The sequence below is a fragment of the Chiloscyllium plagiosum genome, unplaced genomic scaffold, assembly GCF_037043375.1.
Source record: "Chiloscyllium plagiosum isolate Xiang-an unplaced genomic scaffold, Cpla_swu_hap1 HiC_scaffold_26, whole genome shotgun sequence".
NCBI lineage: Eukaryota > Metazoa > Chordata > Chondrichthyes > Orectolobiformes > Hemiscylliidae > Chiloscyllium > Chiloscyllium plagiosum.
The window spans coordinates 51,584,745-51,611,485 of record NW_028270164.1 but is presented as its reverse complement, the minus strand read 5'-3'; the positions used below and the strand labels follow the sequence as shown (position 1 = coordinate 51,611,485).

Genomic DNA, 26,741 nt, shown 5'->3' with positions numbered 1-26,741 from the left:
AGTAACCTGAAATTCTTGCCATTTGGGCTGTGTGATCTATCCACTCTCAGACTTTAAAGTTTTGACAACTTCTCCTATAAATACCACTTTAAATTTCTAGCCTTTACCACTACAGTGGCAGCATCAGGAGGTGGAGAAGTCGATGTTTTGGATGTAATGGATTACACCCAAACTGTCGACTTCTCCACTACCTAATGCTGCCTGGCTTGCTGTGTTCTTGCAGCCTCCTACTGTCTGCTTTGGAATCCAGCGTCTGCAGTTGTTTTTGTCTCTTTTCCCACTACCATGTCTGTTTACAAATGTTTTGTCAGCATCTTCTTTCTAAGCAATTATATAATGTACTAATTCACTAATTATCCTAGTTCCATCCTGTGGCTGTAAGTACTCTTTGTCGCTAATAGTCTATTGCATGTCATTGTGGTAATGCTCTGGAAATCAAGCCCTCCATCACCAAGATCAGAACCAAAGTTAAAGAATCTTAAAAGTTCACAGCTTCACTAATTTACCTGTTTTCAGACCCAGATTGACGTTAAGATTCTAAACTACAAATAAATAATTATGAACCGTATGATGTGTTTTACAGAGCTACACTATGACTTTATGAAGTCTTAGCCATGTAGAGTACTGATTTATTGATGTTCACAGATTCACATCCTTCCAGCAGAATTTCACCTGGTACTCGCAGTGTCTCCTTGCAGTATCTGACTGGTACCAAAATGTGATGAACATTTGTCATTTGCAGGTCTGTGAGGCTTTTCTCCACTTCGTCATGAGAACTCCACTTTGAATACAATAATATTCTGGAACTCCTTCAGCCTCAGCTTCACTGTGAGTTGGCTGTCCCAGCTTAATCAACCCTAGATCTTCTCTCTCAGCTTCAATTAATGAAAACGTGCCAAACAGCTCATCTGAATTACTGTCATTCTTAATCAGATTTTCTTATATCCAACCATCTGCTTAGGGTATATCTGAGCTCTGGTCATGCACTGTGTTTAGCCATTGATCTGGAAAGCTATTGTTCTGTCTTTTTAGCAAATATTTCAAATGTTCTATCTTTTTAGCCTCAACTGGACATTTTATGATAATAGAGTAGATAAATAGTGCAGCTGGAAAAAGGACAGCAGGTCAAGCAACATCAGAAGAAAAGGGAGTCAATGCTTCAGGTTGGAACCTTTCATTAAGACTGTTGAAAGGTTCAAACCTGAAATGTCAACTCCCCTTCTCCTCTGATGCTGCTTGACCTGCTGCACTTTTTCTGATTCTACTCTCTATCCACTCTGACTCTTCAGCATCTACAGTTCTCACTATCTCCAAGTTACTGAAAGCCATACTCCGAATTCTCTACGAGGGATGCCAAACTTGAAGAAGTTTTCCTCCTCCCTCAGTGGGTCTCTCTCCCACTGTAAATGCCTGATCACTCCTTCACCCTGAACCTCTTCAAGCACAACCTGAAACAATAAAGTTCTGATAAAAGGTGCTGATCTGAAATGTTGACTCCCCTTCTTCGCTGACGCTGCTTTACTTGTGCTTTACCCAACTCCCTACTGTATCCACTCTGACTCTCCAGCATCTGCAGTTCTCACTATCTCCAAATTCTGTGATAATAGTCAAAGCTACAACTTCCTCACCCATTTCCCAGAAGTAAATCAATTCTGCCCACAGGTACTTCCTTAACTAACCAGACTATCACAGGTCCCGACAGCAAGTCAACTCCAATTGGACTTTGTTCAATGGAACAAGGATAAGCTCTGCCCCCATCCCATTCACCAACATTTTGGTTTTCGTTGAATTCTCTGGAGAGAAAATTAAATCCTCCTCCTGCAAGGTTGAATGGCCTCTGTGTCTCTTAGTATAGTTACTGGCTTGGATGCTTCCTTTGAAGAAAAAGGGCTATCTCCCCTTTAGATCAAAAACTTTCATATTTCTCATCTATCCTACGTAATTCATCTAAACTCATAGCATTGTTTTCCTTCAGTTTTTTAGTTATAGTAAAACTACAATCTGAGATTGTGACTTTTCACTCCTGAATTTCTATCTCACTCATTCTTACAATCTCCAATAAGTCCCATTGATTTCCCTCACAAATTCCAGCAGTCTGTGTTAATGTGTCTCATCATGTTACAGTAGAAACACTTCGGCTTCTGCAAGTCCACCCTCAGTATCTTCCCATCTACCGTTAAGTGTTGATCACAGACAGGCTTATTAACAGGGAATTTGACTATTTCCTAAAGTTGAAATGTATTTGTTATATAAAGACAGCTCAATATCATCCAGCTGGCAGAAAGAGTAGTCCAAACTTTGAAGCAGGCTTAAGGAAACAGTCAGGAGCTTCATTAGATACCAAACTGTCCGAGTTCTTATTTGATTATAGGATTATAGGATGTCCTGATTATAATAAGGTCAGTTATTGAAGATGAGTCCCCTGATTGGGGATGTTAATCTGGATAAGTCAGGAATCCCTAGCTGCTAGATATAAACAGCAATATCAGAGGATATGTTCACACTAAGAGCTGGCCATGAGTGAGCTGGATCAGTGTCAGTGATTCTCTATGTGTGAATAAAGGGTGACATGGTAACGGGATACCGGTTTCTGTGAAGTTATTTCAAGTTGGACAGTATTAGGGATCTTGCTTGAGCAAATTGGGTAGGATTTTGCTTCAATAGTGGATAGTATTCTTTCGTAATTCCCCATATAATAAGGGGTAGAAAAGGCTCCTTGTAAGTGGATCTTAATGTGCTAAATCAGGTTTGTTATACTCTTGTGTTTTAGTTGCTCCCATACCTGGTGATGGATATTCTGAGGGATTATCCTGGTGTTCCAGGACTCTTTGTGGCAGCCGCATACAGTGGAACTTTGAGGTACTGACTATCTGATTCCATCCAATAATCCTCAATGTTAACATTCTAGCCCCTTTCAGTTGATATCTTTCTAATGCTGTTTCCTTCTGTATTGACGCCCTGCTTCTCTTTCATTCATCTTTTTCCAGTACGGTTTCCTCTAGCATCAATGCATTGGCTGCTGTCACAGTGGAGGACTTCATCAAACCTTTCATCAGTTTATCGGAGGAGAAACTTGCTTGGGTCACAAAGGGACTCAGTAAGTTGGATTTCATGGCTACAAATGTTCAGATACATGTTGAAACCACTTCCAAGTTGGAATTTCAGCAGAACTGGTACTAGTTGATCGAGTTCTTAGGTGGGAAAAGAAGACTAATCTGTGTTGGTAACTTAGCATTTATACATCAAATTCATTCTTCACTAGGATCTTAAAACTGTGAAACTGTTTTTGTCTCTGGCTTTACTGCAGTATGTAAGCTGTAAACCCTAAAAATCAATGTAATCATGAAATTGTTCCTGTCTGATGTAACTTACCGGTGCTAGACGTTTTTGGTGGCCATCTGCACAATCTACGTTCAGATTTTCAGAACCTGTTTTGAGCTACCAACTGCTCTTACCTGCAAGTGATATGAGCCCTTTTCCATTGGGAAACTGAACATTGTGTCAAGGAGTCCTATCATTTTTATTCACAATGGACCATTAGTGTAGCACAGTCCTGATGAGAGGCTCTGGTGGCTCAGTGGTAATGTACATATTTCTGAGCCAGAAGACCTGTGTTCAAGTCCACCTGCTTCAGAGATATGAAATAAAATCTTTAAGCAGGTTGATTACAAAATGATTAGTGATGATAAAATGATAGGGTTTGAATGTGAAAAGAATGAATGAGCTATTAGAGTTTAGGTTAGGGCAAATTTAATGAGATGAGGCAGAGACTGTCCTCAGTAATTTGGGAAAATCTGCTAATGAGTAACACAACAGAAGGGTTGTAGAGGATGCTTAAAGAAACATTTAACTCAAAGACAGTTTATGCCCCTGAGAGGGAAAAGCTGGACCTCGCAGAAAACAACAGCCACAGGTAACAAAAGAGGTAAGGGACAGCTTATAAAGGTTTACAAAAACACACAAAAAAGCACTGATCCTTTTGAATAGGACATATTACAAAGACCTGCAAAGGCAGAGCAGCTTGTAAGAGTAATAAGAGGTATCATGACAGGAGTTTACAAGGGATATCAAAATCAAGAAGAAGAAATTTTATAGTTACATAAAGGTATAGAGCATAGTCAGGAGCAAGGTTAACTCACGAAAGACTGAAAGTGGGAATCTTGTCAATGACTATGGGGAAGTGGCAGACATGTTGAATAATAACTTTGTCTCAGTGTTTACAGTAGAAAAGAGGAGTAATTTGCTGGAAGTTCCAAAGAAATTAATAGTGGATTTGGGAACATGGACTGAATAATATTAATAGAAGTAAACATCAGTAATAAGGATTCCAGTAGACACCCTAACTATAATCTTTCAGAGCTCCCTGCATACAGGAATTGCCCCTCTGGAGTGGAAAATTAGACATATTACTCTTTTATTTAAGAAGGACAAAAGAAGAAAACCAGGGAATTATAGCTTAATTAGCCTAACATCTGTGGTGGGGATATTGTTTGAATTTATAATCAAGGCTGTGGTAACTGAACACCTCAAACATTTTCAGTTAATCAGCAAGAGTCGACCATGGATTCATGATAGGTGGATCATGTCTGACAAATCTCATTGGATTTTTTGAAAAGTTGACTGACTGTGGTAGTTGACAGAGAAGCGTCTGAAAATGTGGTTTAAATGGTGTTCCAGAAGGCATTTAATAAAGTCTCATATAAGAGACTGTTCGATAAGGTTGGAGCACACAGAATTGAGGGCAAAGTATTGAAGTGGTTGGGAAATTGTTTGAGTGGCAGGCAACAGAAAATAGAGATAATATGTGGGTACTCAGATTGCCAGGATGTGACCAATGGTATTCCAAAAGGATCTGTGTTTGGACCTTAATTATTCACATTGTTTATTAACAACTGAATAATGGCATAGAAAGACAGGTAGGTGGCTGGAAGAACACAGCAAGCCAGGCCCCATCAGGAGGTGCAGAAGTCGATGTTTCGGGTGTAACCCTTCTTCAGACCTGCGGGTGGGTGTTGGGGGGAAGCTGCAGGTAAAGATAAAGTGGTAGATGGGGGCTGGTGGTAAACAGGGGATAGGTGAAGACAAGTAGAGGGTACACCTCGGTTGGTCAATGGGAGGAATGAATTCGGTTGTTGGCGGGGGGGGGAGGGGCTGAGAAAGGAGTCAGGGGATGGGTAGGCCCCCACCTCCCCATTTATCTGCAGGTCCCCCCACATCCACCCTCAGTCCTGAAGAAGGGTTACACCCGAAGCATTCACTTCTGCACCTCCTGATGCTGCCTGGCTTGCTGGGTTCTTCCAGTCTCCTGCATGTCTTCTTGGATTCTAGCATCTGCAGTTTTCTTGTGTCTCTAATGGCATAGAAAGCCATATATCAAAATTTGCTGATGAAACAAAGTTAGGCAGCATTGCAACAGTGTAGATGATAGCATAAAATTACAAAGAGATATTGATAAACTAGTTGAATGGAAGAACTGTGGCAGATGGTGTTCAATTAAGCAAGTATGAGGTTATCTATTTTGGACTGAGAAAAGATATGATGTGGCGATGCGGGTGTTGGACTGGAGTGGACAAAGTCAGTAGTCACACGACACCAGGTTGTAGTCCAACAGGTTTATTTAAACTCACTAGCTTTTGGAGTATTGTTCCTTCATCAGGTGGACGAAGGAGCAGCGTTCCAAAAGCTTGTGATCTTAAATAAACTGGTTGGACTATAACCTGGTGTTGTGTGACTTCTGACTTCGAAAAAGAATAGATCAGGTCAGTTTCTAGATGGTATAAAGTTAATTACAATGGATATCCAAAGAGACTTGGGGATACAGGAACCATAGATCTTTTAAGATGCCATGAACAGGTACAGAAAATAATCCAGAAGTCTAGTGAAACGTTGCACCTTTTTTTCAAAGAGAGTGGAGTATACGGATGCAGAAGTTATGCAACAATTATATAAAATCTGGGTTAGATTTAGATTCAGATTAGATTTAGATTACTTACAGTGTGGAAACAGGCCCTTTGGCCCAACAAGTCCACACCGACCCTCCGAAGAGCAACCTACCAAGACCCATTCTCCTACATTTACCCCTTCACCTAACACTACGGGCAATTTAGCATGGCCAATTCATCTAACCTGCACATTATTGGACTGTGGGAGGAAACCGGAGCACCTGGAGGAAACCCACGAGGAGAATGTGCAAACTCCACACAGACAGTTGCCTGAGGCGGGAATTGAACCCGGGTCTCTGGCGCTGTGAGGCAGCAGTACTAACCACTGTGCTACTGTGCCGCCCCAAGTTAGATTCCACTTGGAACACTGCAAGCAGATCTGGGCTCCGTACCTTATGAAAGCTATCTTGGTCTTGGAGAGAGTACAACCTAGATTTACAAGAATAATGCCTGGACTTCAGGGGTTAAGTTTTGAGGAGAGATTATACAAGTTAGGCATTTTTCTCTAGAACTTAGAAGATTAAGGGTGATCTGATGGAAGTCCTCACGAAATTTACAGGAAAAGACGGAGCAGGTGGAGATAAACTGTTTCCACTGATTGGGGATTCTAGAACTAAGGAACATAGTCTGAGAATTAGGGCCAGGCTGCTCATGAGAGATGTTAGAAAGCACTTCTACACACAAAGAGTGATATATCTTTGGAACTCCCTTCCACAAATGATTGGTGCTAGATCACTTGTTAATGTTAAATCTGAGATAAGTAACTTTTTGTTAAGCAAAGGTATTAAGGCATATGGGCTGAGGGCAAGGATATGGTGTTCGGCCACAGATCAACCATGATTTTATTGAATGATGGAACGGGCTCAAGGGCTAAATATCCTCCTCCTGTTCCTATGTTCCTAAAACAGCTTGAACAGTTCTCGACACACTCTTTAAATCACTGTGGAATGCTGCATAATATGTCAGAGTAATTCAGTATGTCATGGAGATCCAGGGAGAAATGAGGTGTTATAATACAGAAGTTACATTTCCATATGACTAGTCACAATTTCTTATGGCCTCACTATAAATTGCAAGGTCCACAGACATGTTTCTGTTCTGCTCAGTATGTGGCCCCATATATTATGATGACATTGATCTGTGGTTTTGACAGATAAACCTCCAATGCCATCTGGTGAGAAGCATCAGACAAATAGATGTTATCAAAATCTTCTAATACAGTAGACCCCCTTACCTATGGGGTATACGTTCCTAAACCTGCTGCGGAAGCCTGAAACCGTGGCTAGGAGCCAGCCCATTCTTTTAATTGGAACATTTACCTTCCCAGCAGCCTCCTGGTTCTAGAAGGTTCCCTGTAATATGTTTGGGCTGCGGTAAACCACGGGTAACTCAAATCTCAGAAAATGATTCCGCAGATATGGGAGTCGCCCTGTACTGTCTACTGTAATGAAGTGACTTCATTATCTTTTCCATAACATGGATAGACACCACCAACATCTTCTATACTGTGGACACCATCAACATCTTAAATGATATAATTGTCAACTCAGAGACAGCCATACTAAACAATGTTTCACAATATTCATCTTCTAAAGTAAATTGATCAGTCAACATATTTTATTTCTAATCATTGTATTCTGTTCTAAGCTCACCTCTGATGTATTGCATTGTTTATTGTGAGTAACCCCACTTGAAACAACACTTTCCCAAATAATTTTGTTGTACTTTGTTAAATTGATTAGCATTTCAAGTTTTGAAATATCACTCAACAGCAATGTGCAGTTCTATTGATGAGCAAGCAACCAGTTACGCTCTAAATTCAACAGAACATGAATGAGTGATAGTATAGTGAACCACTGCCCCAGTTTAGAGAAAGAAAATTACATTTAAACTCATCAACCCATCACTTACCTAATTAACGCTTCTGGATTTCAGTTCTCAGATCTTGCTGTCCCTTGCATCCTCTGTCCACCCACACCTGGTTATGCAAAAGACCAGAAAAGCAGCTCCTTACTCAATGTACTAAATACCCTCACTCAGGTCCAGCATTCTCTTGAAGCTGCACTCTGTTGAGCTCTTCTTTCATGAGCAAAATCTTGTATTTATTGTGGCTGAAATTCCAAACACTTAAATTAGACCTGATGCCTTGAAAACTAGCTTCAAACAGCCACACAAGATGTTGCAGCTTAAGACAGGTAGCATTTTTCCATTGATGAAAACTGGGAAAAAAAAGTCAACATTAAAGTTAACTTAAAGGCTTAATGCAACTCTTCACTAGATTTTAAAAAGAGATTGACTCACCATATTCCCAAGTTTAGTATTCTGTCTTCGTATTCTGTTGAACTGGTCTCTAGTAATGTTAATTCAAATTTCACTTTTAAACACATTGAATTTCAAGATGTGCCAGTGGAATGAAGACCATCTGTTTGTCAAAAAGAATTGTAAATCACTGTATTTGGCCATGGATTTGCTGCATTTAACAAGGATGTACTGTTCTACAATAGTATCTTGTTTGTTTCATAGGCTTCGCATTTGGAATCACCTGCATTGCAATTGCTGCATTGACCTCTGTGATGGGTGGTGTACTGCAGGTAGGATGCACCTCTGTTTACAAATGTAACGTAATGTGTCTTCACTCCTGCTGAATTTTAGCCTTCATCAAAATGGCCTGCTCTTACAAATTCAGCATTCTGTCATTTTAAATAACTACTCTCGAGAATACAACTTTGCTGAGAAATCATGATCTACTCTCCAACAATGCACATTAATCACTCACATCAACTTTTCCTACTGTACCAATGTGAGGTTTCCATTTCTCATGCCACTCTCCAGTGATCAGATTCTCAAAGATTGCCAGTTTAGCACTACAGGCCTATCCTACTAGAAGCTTAATTGAGAAACCCTAAAAGATCTTTACATCCAGAGATAGTAAATTGTTAATTCTATTAGTCTGAGCTGCATTTGGAACGCAATTTTCTAGTTAAAAGAGGTTTGAGCTTACAGTGTTGCCAGATTGCATATTCCAATTACACTTTCTACCTCAGAACATCCATACAAGGAGGAATTCCTGCACGAATGGAGACCATACTGTGTTACTACTACAGAATAAAACACTCTTACTGATTCACCAGCAATAGTAGATTCGTTATAAATTCATGGTATGTGAGTGTCACTGGCTGGGTCAGACTTTATACCCATCCCTTACTGGCCCTTCAACTAAGCACTTGCTAAGGACTTTTTTATTCACTGATAGGATGTGAGCATCACTGCATGGGCCAGCATTTATTGCACATTTGTAGTTGTCCTTAAGGTGGTAGTGAGCTGTCTTCTTGATATAGTCTGTGTGCTTAGAAATTTCCTAATGGATAACAGTCTGAACCTTTATCCCCATGATTTGAAGTTTGCAATTATGATTAGATTAGATTCCCTACAGTGTGGAAACTGGCCCTTCGGCTCAACAAGTCCACACCGACCCTCCCTCTGACTAATGTACCAAACACTACGGACAATTTAGCAATTCACCTGACCTGCACATCTTTGGAACGTGGGAAGAAACCGGAGCACCCGGAGGAAACACATACAGACACGGGGAGAATGTGCAAACTCCACACAGACAGTCGCCCAAGGCCGGAATTAAACCTGGGACCCTGGCGCTGTGAGGCAGCAGTGCTAACCGTGCCACCCCAAGTTATGCTACTTCTTTGTACATTGTGTTTATTGCGATCTTATTGGCAGGATATTTCCTGTGGACCTCTGAACTTTGCTGTTAGGCTCAAATGGGGATCAGAAATGCACTCATTGTGGGAGATAATTACTCATTGTGATCTTCCATGATTTGGCCATTTGCTGGCCCAGGAGGTGGGTTGCCATCCATTGATGAGTGCCTCTCAAGGCTCGAGGGCTAACAGGAAGTTAATCATCTTGAAAGTAGCAGAATAACATTGCAGATAAGTGAGATGGAGAGGGCACTTCAAAATGGTGGCATTCTCTCTAGAAACATTTCATGTTTAAAATATGCAATGGCCTCTGCAGTCAGGCCACCCTTGTGATGGGAGACCTGCTGCTGCAATTCAAGCAGACCAGGAGGCCTCTAAGTCTACCTGGCATATTGATCCCTGGTCTGCTGTTTGGAGGTTGTTTCTCTGCAGCTGAACTGTCCCTCGCCACATGCAAGCACCTGGAGGCTGATGCTGGTGCAGAACAGAGCTGGGAAATTGGCACACAGGTCAGTGACATGAAACTGTGTGCCGACTTTTATTCCTAGCCGAAGAATGTGCTGAAAGCCCTGCTTATTCCATCTGCCAGTTTGTGTTGGATTCAACCCCAATTGTTATAGCATTACATTGAAATGCATATCTATTAAGAAACATTTTCTGATTCAGAGCTTTCAAACAATTAATATTTTGGACTGTTTAAAGACAGTTCCTTCAGGGTGAAGAAAGTTTAATAGAGAACAGGAAATGTCACTAAAATCTTCCAATTCCAGAGCTGCAGCAGAACATCAGAGCAAACAATTTACCTGAGGATCAAAGGTAGCTAGTTATTCTGGTGACATCCACAGCCGAAAGGTTAAAACTTATTTTTGACTGAGAGTCAGAGGAATGTAAAATAAACTGGTGATTTTCACTGGTGTCAATGATTTGTCCTTTTAAAACTGCTTTGCATCTCTCTGTCCGAGACATCATACAAATAAGCCCTCCACTATCTCCTCTGTTTTCCAGGCTGCCCTCACTATTTTTGGGATTCTTGGTGGTCCATTGCTTGGAATGTTCTTTCTAGGCATGACATTCCGTTGTGCTAATTCTATTGTAAGTACCTGACAGTTCATGAAGGGGTTGTGCAAAGTGCTCTGGAACTAAATGGATTGTTTTGAGAGGAAATGGGGAACATTACAAGAATTAATGGAAGGCCACAGAGATCCAGGAACCTCAACAGTTACAAGTGACAAAATGTACAAAAAGTCAGGAAAGTTATAGAACAAAAAGGGGATGTGCCAGGCTTCTACTGTACAGGGCCTTGGTTGAACTGCACCTGGATAATTGTGAACAGTTTTGGGTACCACATCTTTAGAGCGATTATTAGCCTCAGGGAGATTGGAACTTTGATTTTCCAGAAATAATTCCAAGATTTAAATTTTGCAAAATAGTATTGTGTCCTCAGGAATATAGTAGGTTAAGGAGTGGTGTAAGGGATTATTTTATTAAAATTTTCATGATAAAACGTGAATAGGTACAGGAGATAGAAATAAATGTTTCTGCTGGCTGGGGAGTCAGAATAAGCAGCATAGCCTAAGAGTTAGAACTTAATCATTCCGGAGTGAAAGTAGAAAACACAAAGGGATATAAAATGCGATAATTTGGATTTCTCTTCCACAAATGTTGATTGATGTTGGATCAGATGTAAATTTTAAAGATGAGATTGACTGATTCAAGTTTTATAAGACCAGGATTAGGAGAAATTGGACAAAGATACTTACATGAAATTTGATTAGAGATCAGTCATGATCTCAATGAATGGTAGTGGAACACCTTCTGATTTACTTCCGTTTCCGTGTTTGTATGTACCCAAGGCAATATGATGCCTGGTTTTGTGGATATTTGCCCCACCATTCCTCTTTTCTGGACTGGTTCTAAGGACCAGCTCAGTTTACATTATTGTGTTTGAACAGGAAGACACTCTTAAGATTAGATTAGATTATTTACAGTGTGGAAACATGCCCTTCGGCCCAACAAGTCCACATCGACCCTCCGAAGAGCAACCCACCCAGACCCATTCTCCTACCTTTACCCCTTCACCTAACACTACGGGCAATTTAGTATGGCCAATTCACCTAACCTGCACATTTTTGGACTGTGGGAGGAAACCGGAGCACTCGGAGGAAACCCACGCAGACACGGGGAGAATGTGCAAATTCCACACAGATAGTTGCCTGAGGTGGGAATTGAACCCGGTTCTCTGGCGCTGTGAGGCAGCAGTGCTAACCACTGTGCCACCGTGCCGCCCGTTATCTTAAACAAATAATTTTTTTTGCATGGTGTCAATCAGGTACAAGTTACATTAGTTAGATAAACAGTAGTCTGACAGTATGGTACTTGAGTATTGCTGAAAAAGATACATTGACCTATTGGACAAATGACTAATGTTGTATATGAATTTCAACACTGGGTGATGATAGGAATGTAGATTACACATCCCAAAGATGGTGGATGGCATCAAAGAGCAATCTACTGACTGCAGCCAACTAGCCCATGCTTCCAAAACTCATAATGTCCAACATTAGGCATGATTCTACAGTTGGACAACATTTGTTACATAATCTTGATTTTATAAAGAATTATGCTGACAATTAATTTGGGTTCCTCTCTCCGGCTTCAAATTAAGGTGTGTACTGGAAGATACATTTGTTAATATACAGAGTACTGTTCTTTTCAGACGGAAAGAAAACAATAGGTGAGAATCGTTTCCTGGTTCATATCTCAAGGCAATACGTGGCCCAGTCAAAGTCAACTTGTCTGGTTTAAAACTTGAACAAAGCTTGACGGTTAATCCTTAGCCATCATTATCTTGTGCACTGTCCATGGCAGCACCTCTACCAATTAGAATTTACTTGCCAATCAATAAGCATTCTCCTATCATGCAGTATAAATCTTGATTTCCCTTGAATATCGTATTCTAGTGAATTGTCCTGATTTAGCAAAAGGAAAGGTTTTGACAAAATGTGTCTTCTCTACAATACTAAAGTTAAATGAACATTGTGACTCTTCACAAGACTCAGGATTTTCTGCCTTATTCAGACCTAAGTCTGTATGGCATTCTCTTGCAGACTTTATGCAATCTCCAGCAGTAACCCTTTCAGAACTATTATACAATAGATTTAACATACACTTTTGAGCCTCATTGCTGATGAGCATCATTTAAATTAGCCTGGAGGTACTCTGTTACGACATGGGGTACACCCCACTGCTAATTTAAACACAACACACAGAAAAGCTCACCTCGCACCATAATTTGTTAAATTTCTAGAGGCAAAGAACTATCCCAGATTTCATTATTTAAAGAAACAAATAACAATTTTATTCTCTAAGTCTAAAAGAAAACATTAAACAACAACCATTTACCAACTCCTTTTTCTTCAACCTATTTTTGCCCCATTCCCCACTCTACAATATTGGTCCGATAAATTCCCTCTTAAATTTACGGCAAATCAATTTCAAAGCCAGTTGTCCCTCTTCGGATATCAAACTTTCTCTGTAGGTTTCTCTAGGTCGGCTTCGTTATTCTGATGCACAAACTTTTTATGGACAGACACCTTTCAGAGAGCTATTCTGCTGGCAGTTGTTGCTTGCTTGGCTACTCTTCGCTGTTCTCTATAACAATTCAAAATGTCCAATTTTATACCCCAAAACATCGGATCATTTCATTGGTTTGATGCCATTCAAAACAGTAAGATTCAAATTCAATTGGATTTTGGCATCTGGAGCATAATTTAAACTGATTGGCCGAATTTGAATTTGTTTTTGTACCATGGCAACGCAAAACCAGGTATTTGTTTCAACCAAATGTTACATTTTAAAATTTGTCAACACACACTCTGTGCCTCCTTAAGCCTGTGCCAGCTTCCACTGTCTTAAAGGTACAATATGCACCTACCTTCATGACACCTCCCCCCTTAAGAAAAAAAAAGAACCATCATAATGAAAAAGTGGCTTTTTATTCCTATTCCTTAACCACATCACCATGACACACATCTAACTTTAATCTAAGTTCATCTTAACTTGTTTCCATATATGTACAACATTGGATAGATACCAATCTCATCTAAACATTATCAGTTAAATCTGCAATAACGCATTTGCGATTACATGCTTACAACCTGCAACATGTATGATTTTAAAATTAAAAGTCTGTAGCATAACACTCCAATGAAATAGTCTCATATTCTTGTCTTTAAAGCATTCCAAGAATGTAAAAGGATTGTGATCCGTGGACACAGCCGTCTCCGACACAATGTTTGTGACATGTGCATTAAAATGTTATAAGGCCCATACCAAACTCAATAGTTCTTTTTCAGTTGTGGACTATTTCCTCTGGTGGATGTTGTGTTTCTTTGAAAAGTAACCAACTGGCAGTTCAAACCCATCCTCATCTTCCTGTAGCAGTACAGTTCTAACTCCTTTGTCCCTAGCATCGATGGCAACTTTCAGGGGTTTCAAAAAGTTTGGTGTAGCTAAAACTGGTGAGGTGGTTAATATTGCTTTCAAATGGTTAAATGCCTCTGGCATTGTTCTGTCCACTGAAACTGTGTTCTTCTTCAGAAAATCTGTTAACGGTGCTGCTACACTGCTGAAGTTTCAAATTCCTTGATGACCGTCGTCGTTACATTCCATGGGGTCACCTTTCCATGACTGATGTTATGTCTCAAGAACGTCACCTCTGCTGTCGTGAATTCAGTTTTGTTTAAGTTTATTACAGGTTTTGCAGTTGTTCAAAGAGCTCTGCCAACTCTACCATGTCATCTTGCCAGCATAATTAAAGATACACTACATCGTCCAAATAGACTTCACAGCTTGTTAACCCAGCCTCAACTTTGTTCGTGAGTCTTTGGAATGTGGCGGGTGAGTTCTTCATTCCAAAGGCATCACTTTAAATTCATATAGCCCATTTGGGGTTACGAACACAAAACTTTCTTCCGCCTTCTATGATAAAGGTACCTGCCAATAACCTGTAGTCCAATTTGGTGATGTAACTGGCTTGTCCAACTTTCTCGATACAGTCCTCCAATCTCAGAATTGGATAGGAGTCTGATTTTGATCTTCCGATAATCCATGCAAAATCATCGAGTCCCATCAGGTTTGGGAACTAAGATGATTGGCCATATCCACTCGCTCTGGCTCAGTTCGATGATATTTACATTGAGCATGGCCTCCACCTCCTCTGGATCTGTCTGGCTTTGAAAGGATTAAGCTGAGGGATGTTGTTTATCAGAACAGCATTCCCTATGTCTACTTCATGTACAATAGCATTAGTCGTCCCCATCTGATTTCTACATATGTCCTCATTCTGCAGTAACAAACCTTTCAACTCTATTCTTTGCTCCTGACACAGAGTTCACTGACCTATCCCACTCCTCAAGGGCTTTTAAGATTTTTTGAGGCACATCAAAATCCACATCATCTGGATTTGATTCCTCATTCTGTGCGGCAGTAACTAACACCTGTTTCTCCAGTTCTTTCTCTCCAGTATAATACGGTTTCAACATGTTCACATGAATTATGCTATAGTTTTTTTCTCTCTGGCATCTTTACTGGATAGTTCACCTGACTCAACCTTTTCTCAATATGACAGGGACCACTAGATTACTTAGATTTAGATTACTTAGATTACTTACAGTGTGGAAACAGGCCCTTCGGCCCAACAAGTCCACACCGCCCCGCCGAAGCGCAACCCACCCATACCCCTACATTTACCCCTTACCTAACACTACAGGCAATTTAGCATGGCCAATTCACCTAATCTGCACATCTTTGGACTGTGGGAGGAAACCGGAGCACCCGGAGGAAACCCACGCAGACACGGGGAGAACGTGCAAACTCCACACAGTCAGTCGCCTGAGGCGGGAATTGAACCCGGGTCTCTGGCGCTGTGAGGCAGCAGTGCTAACCACTGTGCCACCGTGCCGCCCACTAAACGTGGCTTTGAAGGGTTCTCCTGTTACTGGTAACAGTACTAACACGTCATCCCCTCGGGAAAATGTCCGAGTCTCAGAGTTATCTGGCACCTACTTCATTTTATGCCATGCCCTCTTTAGGTGCTGTTTAGCTAACTCACTTCCTCGACTTAATCTCTCCCTCACCTCCGATACTAAGCTAAGTATGAAATCTCCAACTTTGGTCCTTTAAATTCTATTTAATCAATTACAAAGGACCTCTCACTTCATGACCGAATATTAACTCAAAGGGAGTAAACTGAGTAGAGCCTTTTGGGGTATCTCTAATGGTAAACAATATGAGTGGGATACCTTTATCGTAATCATTCGGGTAATTCTGACCGTATGTTCTCAACATGGTCTGATGCCACCTTTCTAAAGATCCCTGGGATTCAGGATAATGTGCACTTGATTTGAAGTGTTATATACCTAAGCTATTCATGACATCCTTAAACAGCCCAGCAGTAAAATTAGACCCTTGGTCCGACTGAATCTCTCTGGGTAGCCCATACCGTGTGAAGAAAGCTATTAACTCCTCTGCCATACTTTTTGCCATAACACTCCATAATGGAATTGCCTCGGGAAATCTGGTAGACGCATCCATTATGGTTAATAAGTACTAGTTCCCACTTTTAGTTCTCAGAAAGGGACCTACATAATCAATTATAACCCGCGTGAAAGATTCTTCGAATGTGGGAATTGGCAACAAAGGTGCTGGTTTTATTACCACCTGTGGCTTCCCTGCCATTTGGCATGTATGACACGTATGGCAAAAGTTCAACATATTCTTGTGCAATCGAGGCCAATACAGATGTTTTTGCACCTTAGCCTGAGTCTTTCGTGCACCTAGGTGACCTCCTACAAGTAGTTCATGTGCTACCCTTAACACTTCCTGTCTGTATGCTATTGGCAACACAATCTGGTGCACTTAGGCCTATTTCTCCTCTGCACTAACCTGCCATGTCTTAGAATCCTATCTTTCAGATAATAACACTGAGGAAAACTCTCTGCCTCCTTTTCAGAGTATGCATCCACATATATATCTTTTATCATCTTGTCTGTCTGTTGCAAATCTCTTGTCCTTTCAAGACTGAATACTTCTGTCTGACCCACTGCCTGTTCAGGTTTTTTCTGCATCTTTACGTCAACCAGGGTCTGCTAACTGAGCCTCAACTCCTTCATCTTTCTCTTTACTTTTTGCTTCGTGCTGTGACTTATAACAGTGGGATCTTGTTACTATACAGTCTGGGAAAATACCAGAATATTTTTCTTTTAACTCCTCAGTTTCTTGGTCTTCCTTGGGCTTCTCTACAACAAGGGGTGTCACTCCCACCTTGGACCCTGCTAAATCATTCCCAAGATCAAACTGGATTCCTGGAACTGACACTCTGTCAATCACTCCCATTGTTACTTCCCCGTCTTGAGTTGGTACTCCAATCTGCTCTTACGTAGGGGAAAGCTAAATTTCTGTCTGTCTATCCCATAAATTACCACACTCTTGGGTAACAGATCAGAAAGAGTGCAAATTCGCTCATCTCTTACTATTAGATACTGGCTAGATCCTGTATCTCTCAAAATTATAACTTCTTGCCCTTCTCCCCCTGTTCTTTCTGAGTAAAGTTTACCCACAGAGGCAAGTTCTTTACAGAGACCAGGGACTAACTCCATACCCAGCCCCTGCCCAGGCTGTGCACTCCCCTGCAGCTCCTCAGCTTTTCTTGGGGTTTCCTTTACTATTTTCACTAATGCCATTGGCTTAGCTTCTTTTATTACATCTTTTCCCACAGTGCCTTTGTTTAATGACCAGCACTGTGACTTTATGTGTCCAACTTTACCACAGTGGAAGCACCTGAGGCCTTTCACCCCCTTTCCACACTCTTGGACTTCTTTTTTAATCTGTGATAAACACGCACCAGTGTTCTCTACTCTTAGTTTCATAGTGTAGGATTTCCCCCTTCTCCCAACTTCTATCTCCCAAAATCACTGACTTATCAATGATCTCTATCAGTCAGTCCTCATATCAAACCTTCATATGTTTCTCTTCACTTTCCCACACTTAGCACTGCTGCAACGTTATGCCTACAACTAACAGCTTCCACAGTAAGCGAGCTATTCAGCTACAACACTTGGGTCAACCAAAAGTGTTTCAACACACTAGCTACATTCTCTCTCTCTTATACAAGAAAGGTGTATACATGGAGTCAATCGGAACCAGTCAAAGAAGGCACATGTTGAAATAATTACAGAGGCCAGTATTCTGTCACCAAGTCACCCTTTATTTACATGTACATGGTAAATTGGCTATGGCCAGCCAACTTGGAATCACTCCCTGAAGTAAGGAAACTCTGAACCTCCTGTTCATCTTAGTTAATCAAGGTTCTCTGATGGCCCAGGTTAACAGCCCCAATCAAGGATCTCATAGTCAATAAGGCCCACCTGGTTCCAGTCACTGGAACCTCCCCACCTGCCGCCTCAACTCTGGAAATGTAGGCCTGATCTTTCTCAGGTAGCTTCTTCTGCAACATTGTCACCCCAGATATGGTTCTTCTAACACATCAGGTGACATCTACCAAACTGTATCCAGTCTCTTATGTCCAGAGCATCATGGGAGAGTTTTATTCTCTTCTTCTGGCTATAATGGTATCGAAGCTGCACCCAGCTCTGACTCAGGTTTACTTGACATTAGATGGCAGGGGAGAACCCACAGTTCCCGACAGGCCCATATGTAAGGTAGCAGCTTTCAGGTGATCTACATGTTTGTTCAGGACCGCTTCAACCACCTGAACTTTGTAAGTCGCAGGACCTGACCTCACGTTGACCTCACCTTACCTCCAATGCAGGGCCATTTCTGTGGTTTCGCACCAAACTTTGTCCCCTGACTCAAACTGTCTGCCTCTCTTAGAGGAAACATGTAGCCAGCCTTGGCATTCCTGCTGCCATTTCATTCTCCTTCTCCATCCCTGGTTTCAAAATATCAGCTTTAACCTGGTGCAGAGTCTTCTCCCTATCATTAACTCTTCTGGAGTTATCCCTGTAGTTGTATGTGAGTGGTCCTATAATCGAATAAGAACTTGGACGATTTGGTACCAAGTCAAGCTGTAGGCTATTTCTTTCAGTTTGCCTTCAACGTTTGGACAGCTTTTTCTGCCAGACCACTGGACGATAGATGGTATGGAGCTGTCCTTATGTGCTGAATGCGATTCAGCTTTGGGAAATATGCATATTCCCTGCTGGTAAATGATGTCCCATTCTCCATGATCAGTACTTCCAGAATCTGTATTGCAAATGAGTTTGCTAAATGATCTTTATGCACATCCAACCACTTTGAATGGGCATCCACAATGACCAGGACCATTGAGCCCATGAAAGGACTTGGGTTTACTTGGCTATTCACATGAATGTGTGGGTGCCACTGGTGACAAGTTTTGTCCTTGTTGGTAGAAAGTGCCCAGAGTGCCAACACAGCTATGTCAGCATCGAATCCTGGGCACCAGACATAACTTCTTGCCAACGTCTTCATTTTGGAAAACTCTGGATGATTCTGTGGAGTTAACCAGTATCTGGTGTTGACCTTTACCAGGACAATCACCCTTGCTCCCCATAGTAATGTGCCATCACCTACTGTGATCTGGGTTCTCCAGGTCTGTTTCTCCCCCCCCCCCCCCCCCCCCCCCCCCCCCGCCACCCCGCTTTACCATCAGCTGTTTAGTTTTGCCCGGACAGGATCTTTGTGTCCACAGATATTGTCAACAGTGGACTGGGAGGGTGTCCAGGAAATCTAAAGTCAGAACGGATTCTTCCAGGGAAGGCATCACCAGTGGAACATGGGGAGGCAATTCAAGACATCTGCATTAGCTACTTGGCTTCCAGTAATGTGTTCTAACTTGTACTTGTATGCACTGAGAATAAGGATCCACTGCTGAATTCTACCCAAAGCTATGGGCGACATTGCCTTGTCTTCCTTAAGTAACCCTGGCAAGGATTTGTAGTCCATCACTTTATGGATGAATTCATGGCCGTAAGGGTATGGTGAAATTTTCTCACACCAAAGATGATTGCCAAATCTATGTCTATCTGGGCGTATACATGTTCAACATTAGCCAAAAGCCAGGAAGCATACACTATTGGGTGCTCCTCTCTCCATTGGGCCATCAGTGAGCCAACACTACTCTGATATCGTATGGGGAGGCATCATGTGCCAGTACCACCTCTCACTTAGGATCAAAGTAGACCAACACTTTACGATAATGATAGCTGCTTTTTCATTTCCCTAAACGCTATTTCTTGGCTATGTAACCATTTCCAAGGCTGACCCTTTTTCAGTAGCAGGTGTAAAGGTGACAGGATGAAGCCCAGGTTATGTATGAATTTCCTGTAATAATTCAGTAACCCAAGGAAACTCCTAAGTTCTGGTACATATGTACAAGAACACCTTTGATTGTCCTCACTTTATCTTCCAACTGATGTAACCTGGTTTCCCTTCTAAGGCATATGCCCGTCTGGGAGAAATGTTTAAGCACAATGTCCAAGTTTATTGGTCTTCCTGATTATTAGCATGTCATCCAGATTTAGGGTAGCCCTTGTTAAAGTTTTCTCCATTGTTTGCTGGGAGAGGGCGCAGGCTGATGGTACCCCAAATGGCAGTCTCATTTATTGGTAAAACCTCTTTTAGGTAGGTATTAATTCTGGTATGAGTCGAGAGTGCGTTGCTGGAGAAGCACAGCAGATCAGGCCGCATACGAGGAACAGGAGAATTGATGTTTCAGGCAAAAGCCCTTCATCAGGAAATTGTAGCATACATTTGGGACTCCTCATCTAGTTACAATGGCAGGTAAATGTAACTCATGTCCAGTTTAGTGAAGGACAGCCCCTCCGCCAATTTTGTGTATAAGTCCTCTCTGCAAGGGATTGGGTACTTATGCAGCTGCAAGAAGTGGTTTACCATTTCCTTAAAATCCTTACAAAGGATTTTGAACTGAGCCATCAGACTGCACAGTCAGTATGACTGGTGTTGCCTATTCCGCAAACTGCACTGGTTTGATGACTCAATCGTTTTCCAGCTTCTTGATTTCCACCTCTACTTTTGCCCACAAGGCAAATGGCACTGGGTGGGCCTTACAAAATCACAGGGTTTCTTCCTGGTCAACATGTAAAGTGTCTTTAGTCCCTTTGATAGTCCCTAGACCTTTTGGAAAAATTCCTGGATATTTCATTAGGACTTCACTGAGGCAGCCAATTTCTAATCAAAACATGTTGAGCCAATCAAGGTGAACCTTTGTCAACCAATTCTGTCTGGTTGGGCCCAAGCCCGTTATTGTAATAAGTGGTAACTGTACCAGCTTCCTGTCATAGGAGAATGGAACCAAAGTCGTAACCTTAAACTGTAACAGTTGCCCAGTGTATGTTCTCAGTCTGACTGAGGGCTTGTGCAGTCATAAGGGTTGGAGTCTAGAGCAAATCTAGTTAAAGACAGATTCTGGTATCGGCCTCCATGAGAATCAGACCATTTAACCAAACATTAGTTTTAATTGGGGGATCTGATTTGGATATTGCCAAGCAATTTAACTGTCGAGAGTGTGGTGCTGGAAAAGCACCGCAGATCACGCAGCATCTGAAGAGCAGGAAAATCAACGTTTTGGGCAAAAGCCCTTCGTCAGGAATGAGGCGGGGAGCCTTGGGGGTGGAGAGATAAATAGGAGGGTGGAACAGATAGGTGGGAAGGAAGATGGACAGATGGGACGGGTCATGAGAACGGTGATGAGCGGGAAGGTTGGAACTGGGGTAAGGCAGAGGGAAGGGGAAATGAGGAAACTGGTGAAATCACATTGATGCCCTGGGGTTGGAAGGGTCTGAGGTGGAGATGATTCTTCCTCCAGGAATCAGATGGTAAAAGAGTGGCGATGCAGGAGGCCCAGGACCTGCATGTCCTCGACAGAGTGGGAGGAGGAGTTAAAGTGTTCAGCCAGGGAGGGGTTGGGTTGATTGGTGTGGGTGTCCCAGAGATGTAAAGCCATCCTCATGACCTGTCCCTCTTCCTTCCTATTTCCCTCCACCTCCATTCACCTATTGCGCTCTCATTTACCTCCCACCCCCCTCCCATGTTTCTCTCCACCCCGAGGCTTCAAGCCTCATCCTGATGAAGGGCTTTTGCCCGAAACTTCGATTTTCCTGCTCCTGGGATGCTGCCTGACCTGCTGAGCTTTTCCAGCACCACAATCTTGACTCTAATCTCCAGCATCTGCAGTACTCACTTTTGCCTAAGCATTTAACTATTCCAACCTACATGTAGGTGGACTTTATAGGGTGCATACTCTTCTAGATACCAGTGTTTTCCTATTCAAGTCAGACCTTGTAGGACTCTATGACTCCTTTGTTGTCTTGAGTCTGCATACCAACAACAACTGCAATGGCTTGCTGACCATGATCCCTGAAGAGCTTTGCAGCCATTTTGCCGAGGCTCAGCTTTATTGTGGGGTTTTGCTGTTGACTGCCCTCGGGTCCCTCTGCTCAGGATGTGGCCTGCATGAGACTCTGTGATAGCTGACACTCAGGTGGTGTTTCCCCAAGTCCAGTCAGACAGGTGAGATGTCCACTTCCATTAGGATACCCTGTTGCTCTCATGCTCCTTTTCTATACACAAAGCCAGTTGCAGTGCCCGTTTGAAGTCCAGTTGGGCTTCAGCTCATAGGCATTTTCGTGTAGTTACATCACTAATCCCACATAACAAACAGGGGTCTCAGCATTTCATTCAGGGTCAACCCCAAATCACATGCTTCTATCAATCGTCTTAACCTCGCCAAAAATCCTGATACCAATTCCCCAGGTTATTGAACAGCCAGACAAAATAAATAGAGTCTCAGAATTGGCGGAGGTTTGGGCGTCATGATATTCCTTAACCAAATTCATCAACTCTTGGAAGGTATTAGTGTCTCGTGCCTCTGGGAACATTAAGCCCCTAATATCCAAAAATACTTCATGTCTGCAGTAGTCAGAAGGATTACTTATTTGGTTTCATCTGCTCCAATGTCATTTGCTCAGAAAAAATATCACATTCTTTCTACATACTGTGTACAGTCTTCAACAGCAGGATTAACAAATCATGCTTCCCGAAAAAAAGCTTACTCAAAGATGACTGTTGGGAGCGACTGTTCTTCAGGCATGTACTGTTTTTTCCCATCCCCACTGAAATAACTGCACAGAGGACAGTGTGCCATCACTGTCCCCCTTTATTTACATGTGCATAGTGCACTGGCTGTCAGTCGCCAGCTCAGTCAGTCCCTGAAATGAGAAGATTCTGAATGCCCCATCTTTTTTTTTGTTAAACTGTACAAAAAATACAATCAACAGGTAACAATAAACAGCAATTCACAGGGAAAAGGAGTGGCCAAACCCCAGCATGCAACCAATTCACAGGGAAATGAGGATGAACCACGTATCCCATCACAATTTATCGAAGAAAGGACACAGTAGATGTACATACATACAGACCAAATCCTATCAACTGAATAAAAATACATACACATAACACAGACATGCCTGGTAAACCAGCAAGTGGCCCGCCCTCCCACCTTTCGGCCGCTCAAGGTAGCCTGCTCCTATGCCTCTTCGGGCTCTCGGCCCACCCTTAAACCCCTTCTGGCCAGATCTAGGACAGCCTGAGCCATTCATTCCTCGGGAATACAGAACTCAGGATGGTTATCCATCTTCTGGCTCTTGGTGCGGCTGGCATTGGGATGACCTACACACCTTCCGGCTCAAGGGACAGCTAACTCACTGAACGGTCCACAGGATGGCATACCCACCTTCCAGTCTTGGGGTGACAGCTTTCGGGACAGCCTACAAACCTTCCGGCTCAATGTAAGGCCTGCCAGACCCAGGGATACACAAGACACAGTGTAGGTGATAAAATCGACCTTCAAAAAAGCTGAGTCTGTTACCAAAACAAAGTCCACTTCAGCAAGCAGTGTTCACTCCCAAAGGCAGTGAATGCACACCTCACAGCTCACACACAGGTGTTCAATCTCTGCAGAGGTCTGATCCATCTACAGTGGCCCAGACCCATTCATAGAGATACGGATGATTTGCAAATGTGCAGTTATATCACGGGCTCAGTCCAAATACCAAAAAGTGAAAACGTGCAAAAAGGAAAGTGCAGACACTACAAACCATAGCGCAAAGGCTAAGCTCTGCCACAAAATCACCATCATCCTTGCTTAAGAAAACAGAAAAAGTAACACGCAGGCTAAAACCAGTAGCGAAACAACAAAACAACAGTTCCCTAGTGAGAACTGAAATAGAACAGTACCACACTGGCTATGTGGCCAGCATGCTCAGAAATCAGTTCTCAAAAAAAAACAATAGGAACACCCTGGCTGTGGCCAACAGGCCTGTTAGCTCAGTCACACCCTGAAGTGAGAGAATTCTGAATCCCCATTTATATATTTTTTCTAGCAGAAGTGCTTATATTTCCAGCACCCATTTTCTGTATATGTATGTGTAAGACGCAGTGAAAACATGAAGCATAAATAACTTTATTACAAGTCCACCACAAGACAAATCGGCCATGTGGCCAGAGAACCAGTAAGAAGCATAAGCCCAGAGCGAGCAATGCTTACATGAAACCAAAATAGAATTAAAGGAAGAATCCCCGTTTATTATTTTTTTATTAATCCCCCACACTAATGCCAAACAGCAGTAGTGCTTATTCTCCCCAGCACCCATGTCGTGTGCATGTAGATGGAGGATACAGTGAAGAAACAGTGAATGCATAAAACTTTATTCGTATTCCACCACCAGGAAGAAAAATCATCTGAGTGGCCAAAGACAAGCAGTGCCCATCTCTTCAAGGGCAGTGCCTACATGATTGAAAAAGTGAAGGGGAAGGTAGGGACTAAATTAAAATAGAATTAGAGGAGGAATCCAATACTGCCAAACTGTAGCAGTGCTTACTTTTCCCCAGTACCTATGTCACGTGCGTGCAGGCATAGGACACAGTGAAGTAACAATAAGTGCAGAAAACCTTATTGACATTCCACCACCAGGAAGAAAGGAAACACCCAAGTGGCCAATGACAAGCAATGCCCTTCTCATCAAAGGGCAATGCCTAAGTGATCGAAAAAGTGAAGGAGGGGGCAGGGATTAAATCAAAATAGAATTGGAGGGAGAAATAAAACACTCCACCTCTCCCCGAAAACCTCGTGTGTGTTGGTAGATGCCGTATGCACCTTCTATAGGGACACCCGGGTCCGGATGTAATAGTAGAAGAGGGGCAAATATTAGTCATAACCCCCTGCCTAGACCTGTTAATCCCTTTTTTTTTTCTTTTTCTTTTTAAATTATTTTTATATAACTCCCGCGCTACCACCTGAAGCAGTAGTGCTTATTTTTTCCTCGCACCCATATTGTGTGTGCAGGTGTAAGACACAGTAGATGAACAATGAGTGTATAAAATTCCACCACAAGGAAGAAAGGAAACACCTGAGTGGCAAGCAGTGACCTTCTTGAAAAAGGGCAATGCCACGTGATCAAAAAGTGAAAGGGGAGGGCAGGGACTAAATCAAAATTGAGTCGGAGGAGGAAATAAAACACTCCACTCCCTGCAGTGCTCACCTCTCCCTAAAACCCTCGAAGGTGTTGGTAGACACCATGTGCTCCTTTTCTAAGGACACTCGGGCCAGATGTAACCATGGAAGAGGAGCAGGCAATCGGCCATAATGACCCCCTCCACTGCCCGCTGCCTGGACCTGTTAATTCCCTGTTTATTTTTATCAACAGCAGCAGGAACACACTGACTGTGGCCCAGCCAGTTCAGAGTCAGTCTGCTGAGCTGAGAAGATTGCAAACCCTCTTTTTTTTTAGTGCTTATACTTTCCCCAGTGTGTGTGCAGTTGTGAGACACATTGAAAGACATCAGGTGTACAAATCTTTATTCAATTTCCACCACCAGGAAGAAGGGAAAAACCCAAGCAATGTACTTCTCAGAGGGCAATGCTGCATGATCAAATAGTGAAGTGGGGGGCAGGGATTAAATCAAAATAGAGTTGGAGGGGGAAATAAAACACTCCACTCCCTGCGGTGCACACCTCTCCCTGAACAGCTCGAGGGAATTGGCAGACACCTCATGCTCCTTCTCCAGAGACACCCAGGCTTCGATGTAACTGTGGAAGAGAAGCAGGCATCAGCCATAACGATCCCCTCCACGGCCCGCTGCCTGGACCTGTTAATCCTGTTTATTCTTTTTTTCAGAGTCCGTCCCCTAAACTGAGGAGATTCAAAATCTCCCAGTTATATATTTTTTTCTTTTTTTTTCCTCCCTTAACTCAGGAGACTGTAAATCTCCTGGTAATATTTTTTCTAATATTTTACCCCTACACTACTGTCTAATTGCTGGGGTGCTTATATTTTCCCCAGCACCATATTGTGGGTGTATGCAGGTGTGAGACACAGTGAAAGACAACAGGTGTGCAAATCTTTCTTCAATTTCCACCACCAGGAAGAAAGGAAACACCTAAGTGGTCAGTGACAAGCAATGTCCTTCTCGGAGGGCAATGCTGCATGATCAAATAGTGAATGGGAGGACAGAGATTAAATGAAAATAGAGTTGGAGGGGGGAATAATACAATCCACTCCCTGCGGTGCCCACCTCTCCCTGAACAACTCCAGGGTGTTGGTGGACACTGCATGCTCCTTCTCCAGAGACACCCGGGCTCTAATGTGACCTCAGAAGAGGGGCAGGCAGGCGGCCCTAACGATCCCCTCCACACCCGCTGCCTGGACCTGTTAATCCCCTGTTTATTATTTTTTTCTTACTTTTTTTTCCCCTTTTTTCTTACCCCCACACTACCACCTAACTGCGGTGGTGCTTATATTTTCCCCAGCACCCATGTTGTGTGTGTGCAGGTGTGAGACACAGTGAGAGACATAAGGTGCACGAATCTTTATTCAATTTCCACCACCAGGAAGAAAGGAAACACCCGAGTGGCCAGTGACAAGCAGTGCCCTTCACAAAAGGGCAATGCTGTGTGATCAAACAGTGAAGGGGAGGGCAGGGATTAAATCAAAATAGAGTTCGTGGGGGAAATAATACACTCTAC

The 26,741-nt window shown here is 42.5% G+C and overlaps 1 protein-coding gene across 2 annotated transcripts in view; it reads left to right on the top strand.

The window, feature by feature from the left end:
• Nucleotides 1-26,741, top strand: part of LOC122563315 (sodium-coupled monocarboxylate transporter 1-like) — a 108,008-nt gene that overhangs the window by 52,411 nt on the left and 28,856 nt on the right. For both annotated transcript variants that reach the window (XM_043717035.2, XM_043717034.2), the window contains 4 exons: nucleotides 2,771-2,859; nucleotides 2,988-3,097; nucleotides 8,466-8,533; nucleotides 10,664-10,750. In XM_043717035.2, coding sequence (XP_043572970.1) covers nucleotides 2,771-2,859; nucleotides 2,988-3,097; nucleotides 8,466-8,533; nucleotides 10,664-10,750 — 354 coding nt within the window. The remainder of the gene's footprint in view (nucleotides 1-2,770; nucleotides 2,860-2,987; nucleotides 3,098-8,465; nucleotides 8,534-10,663; nucleotides 10,751-26,741) is intronic.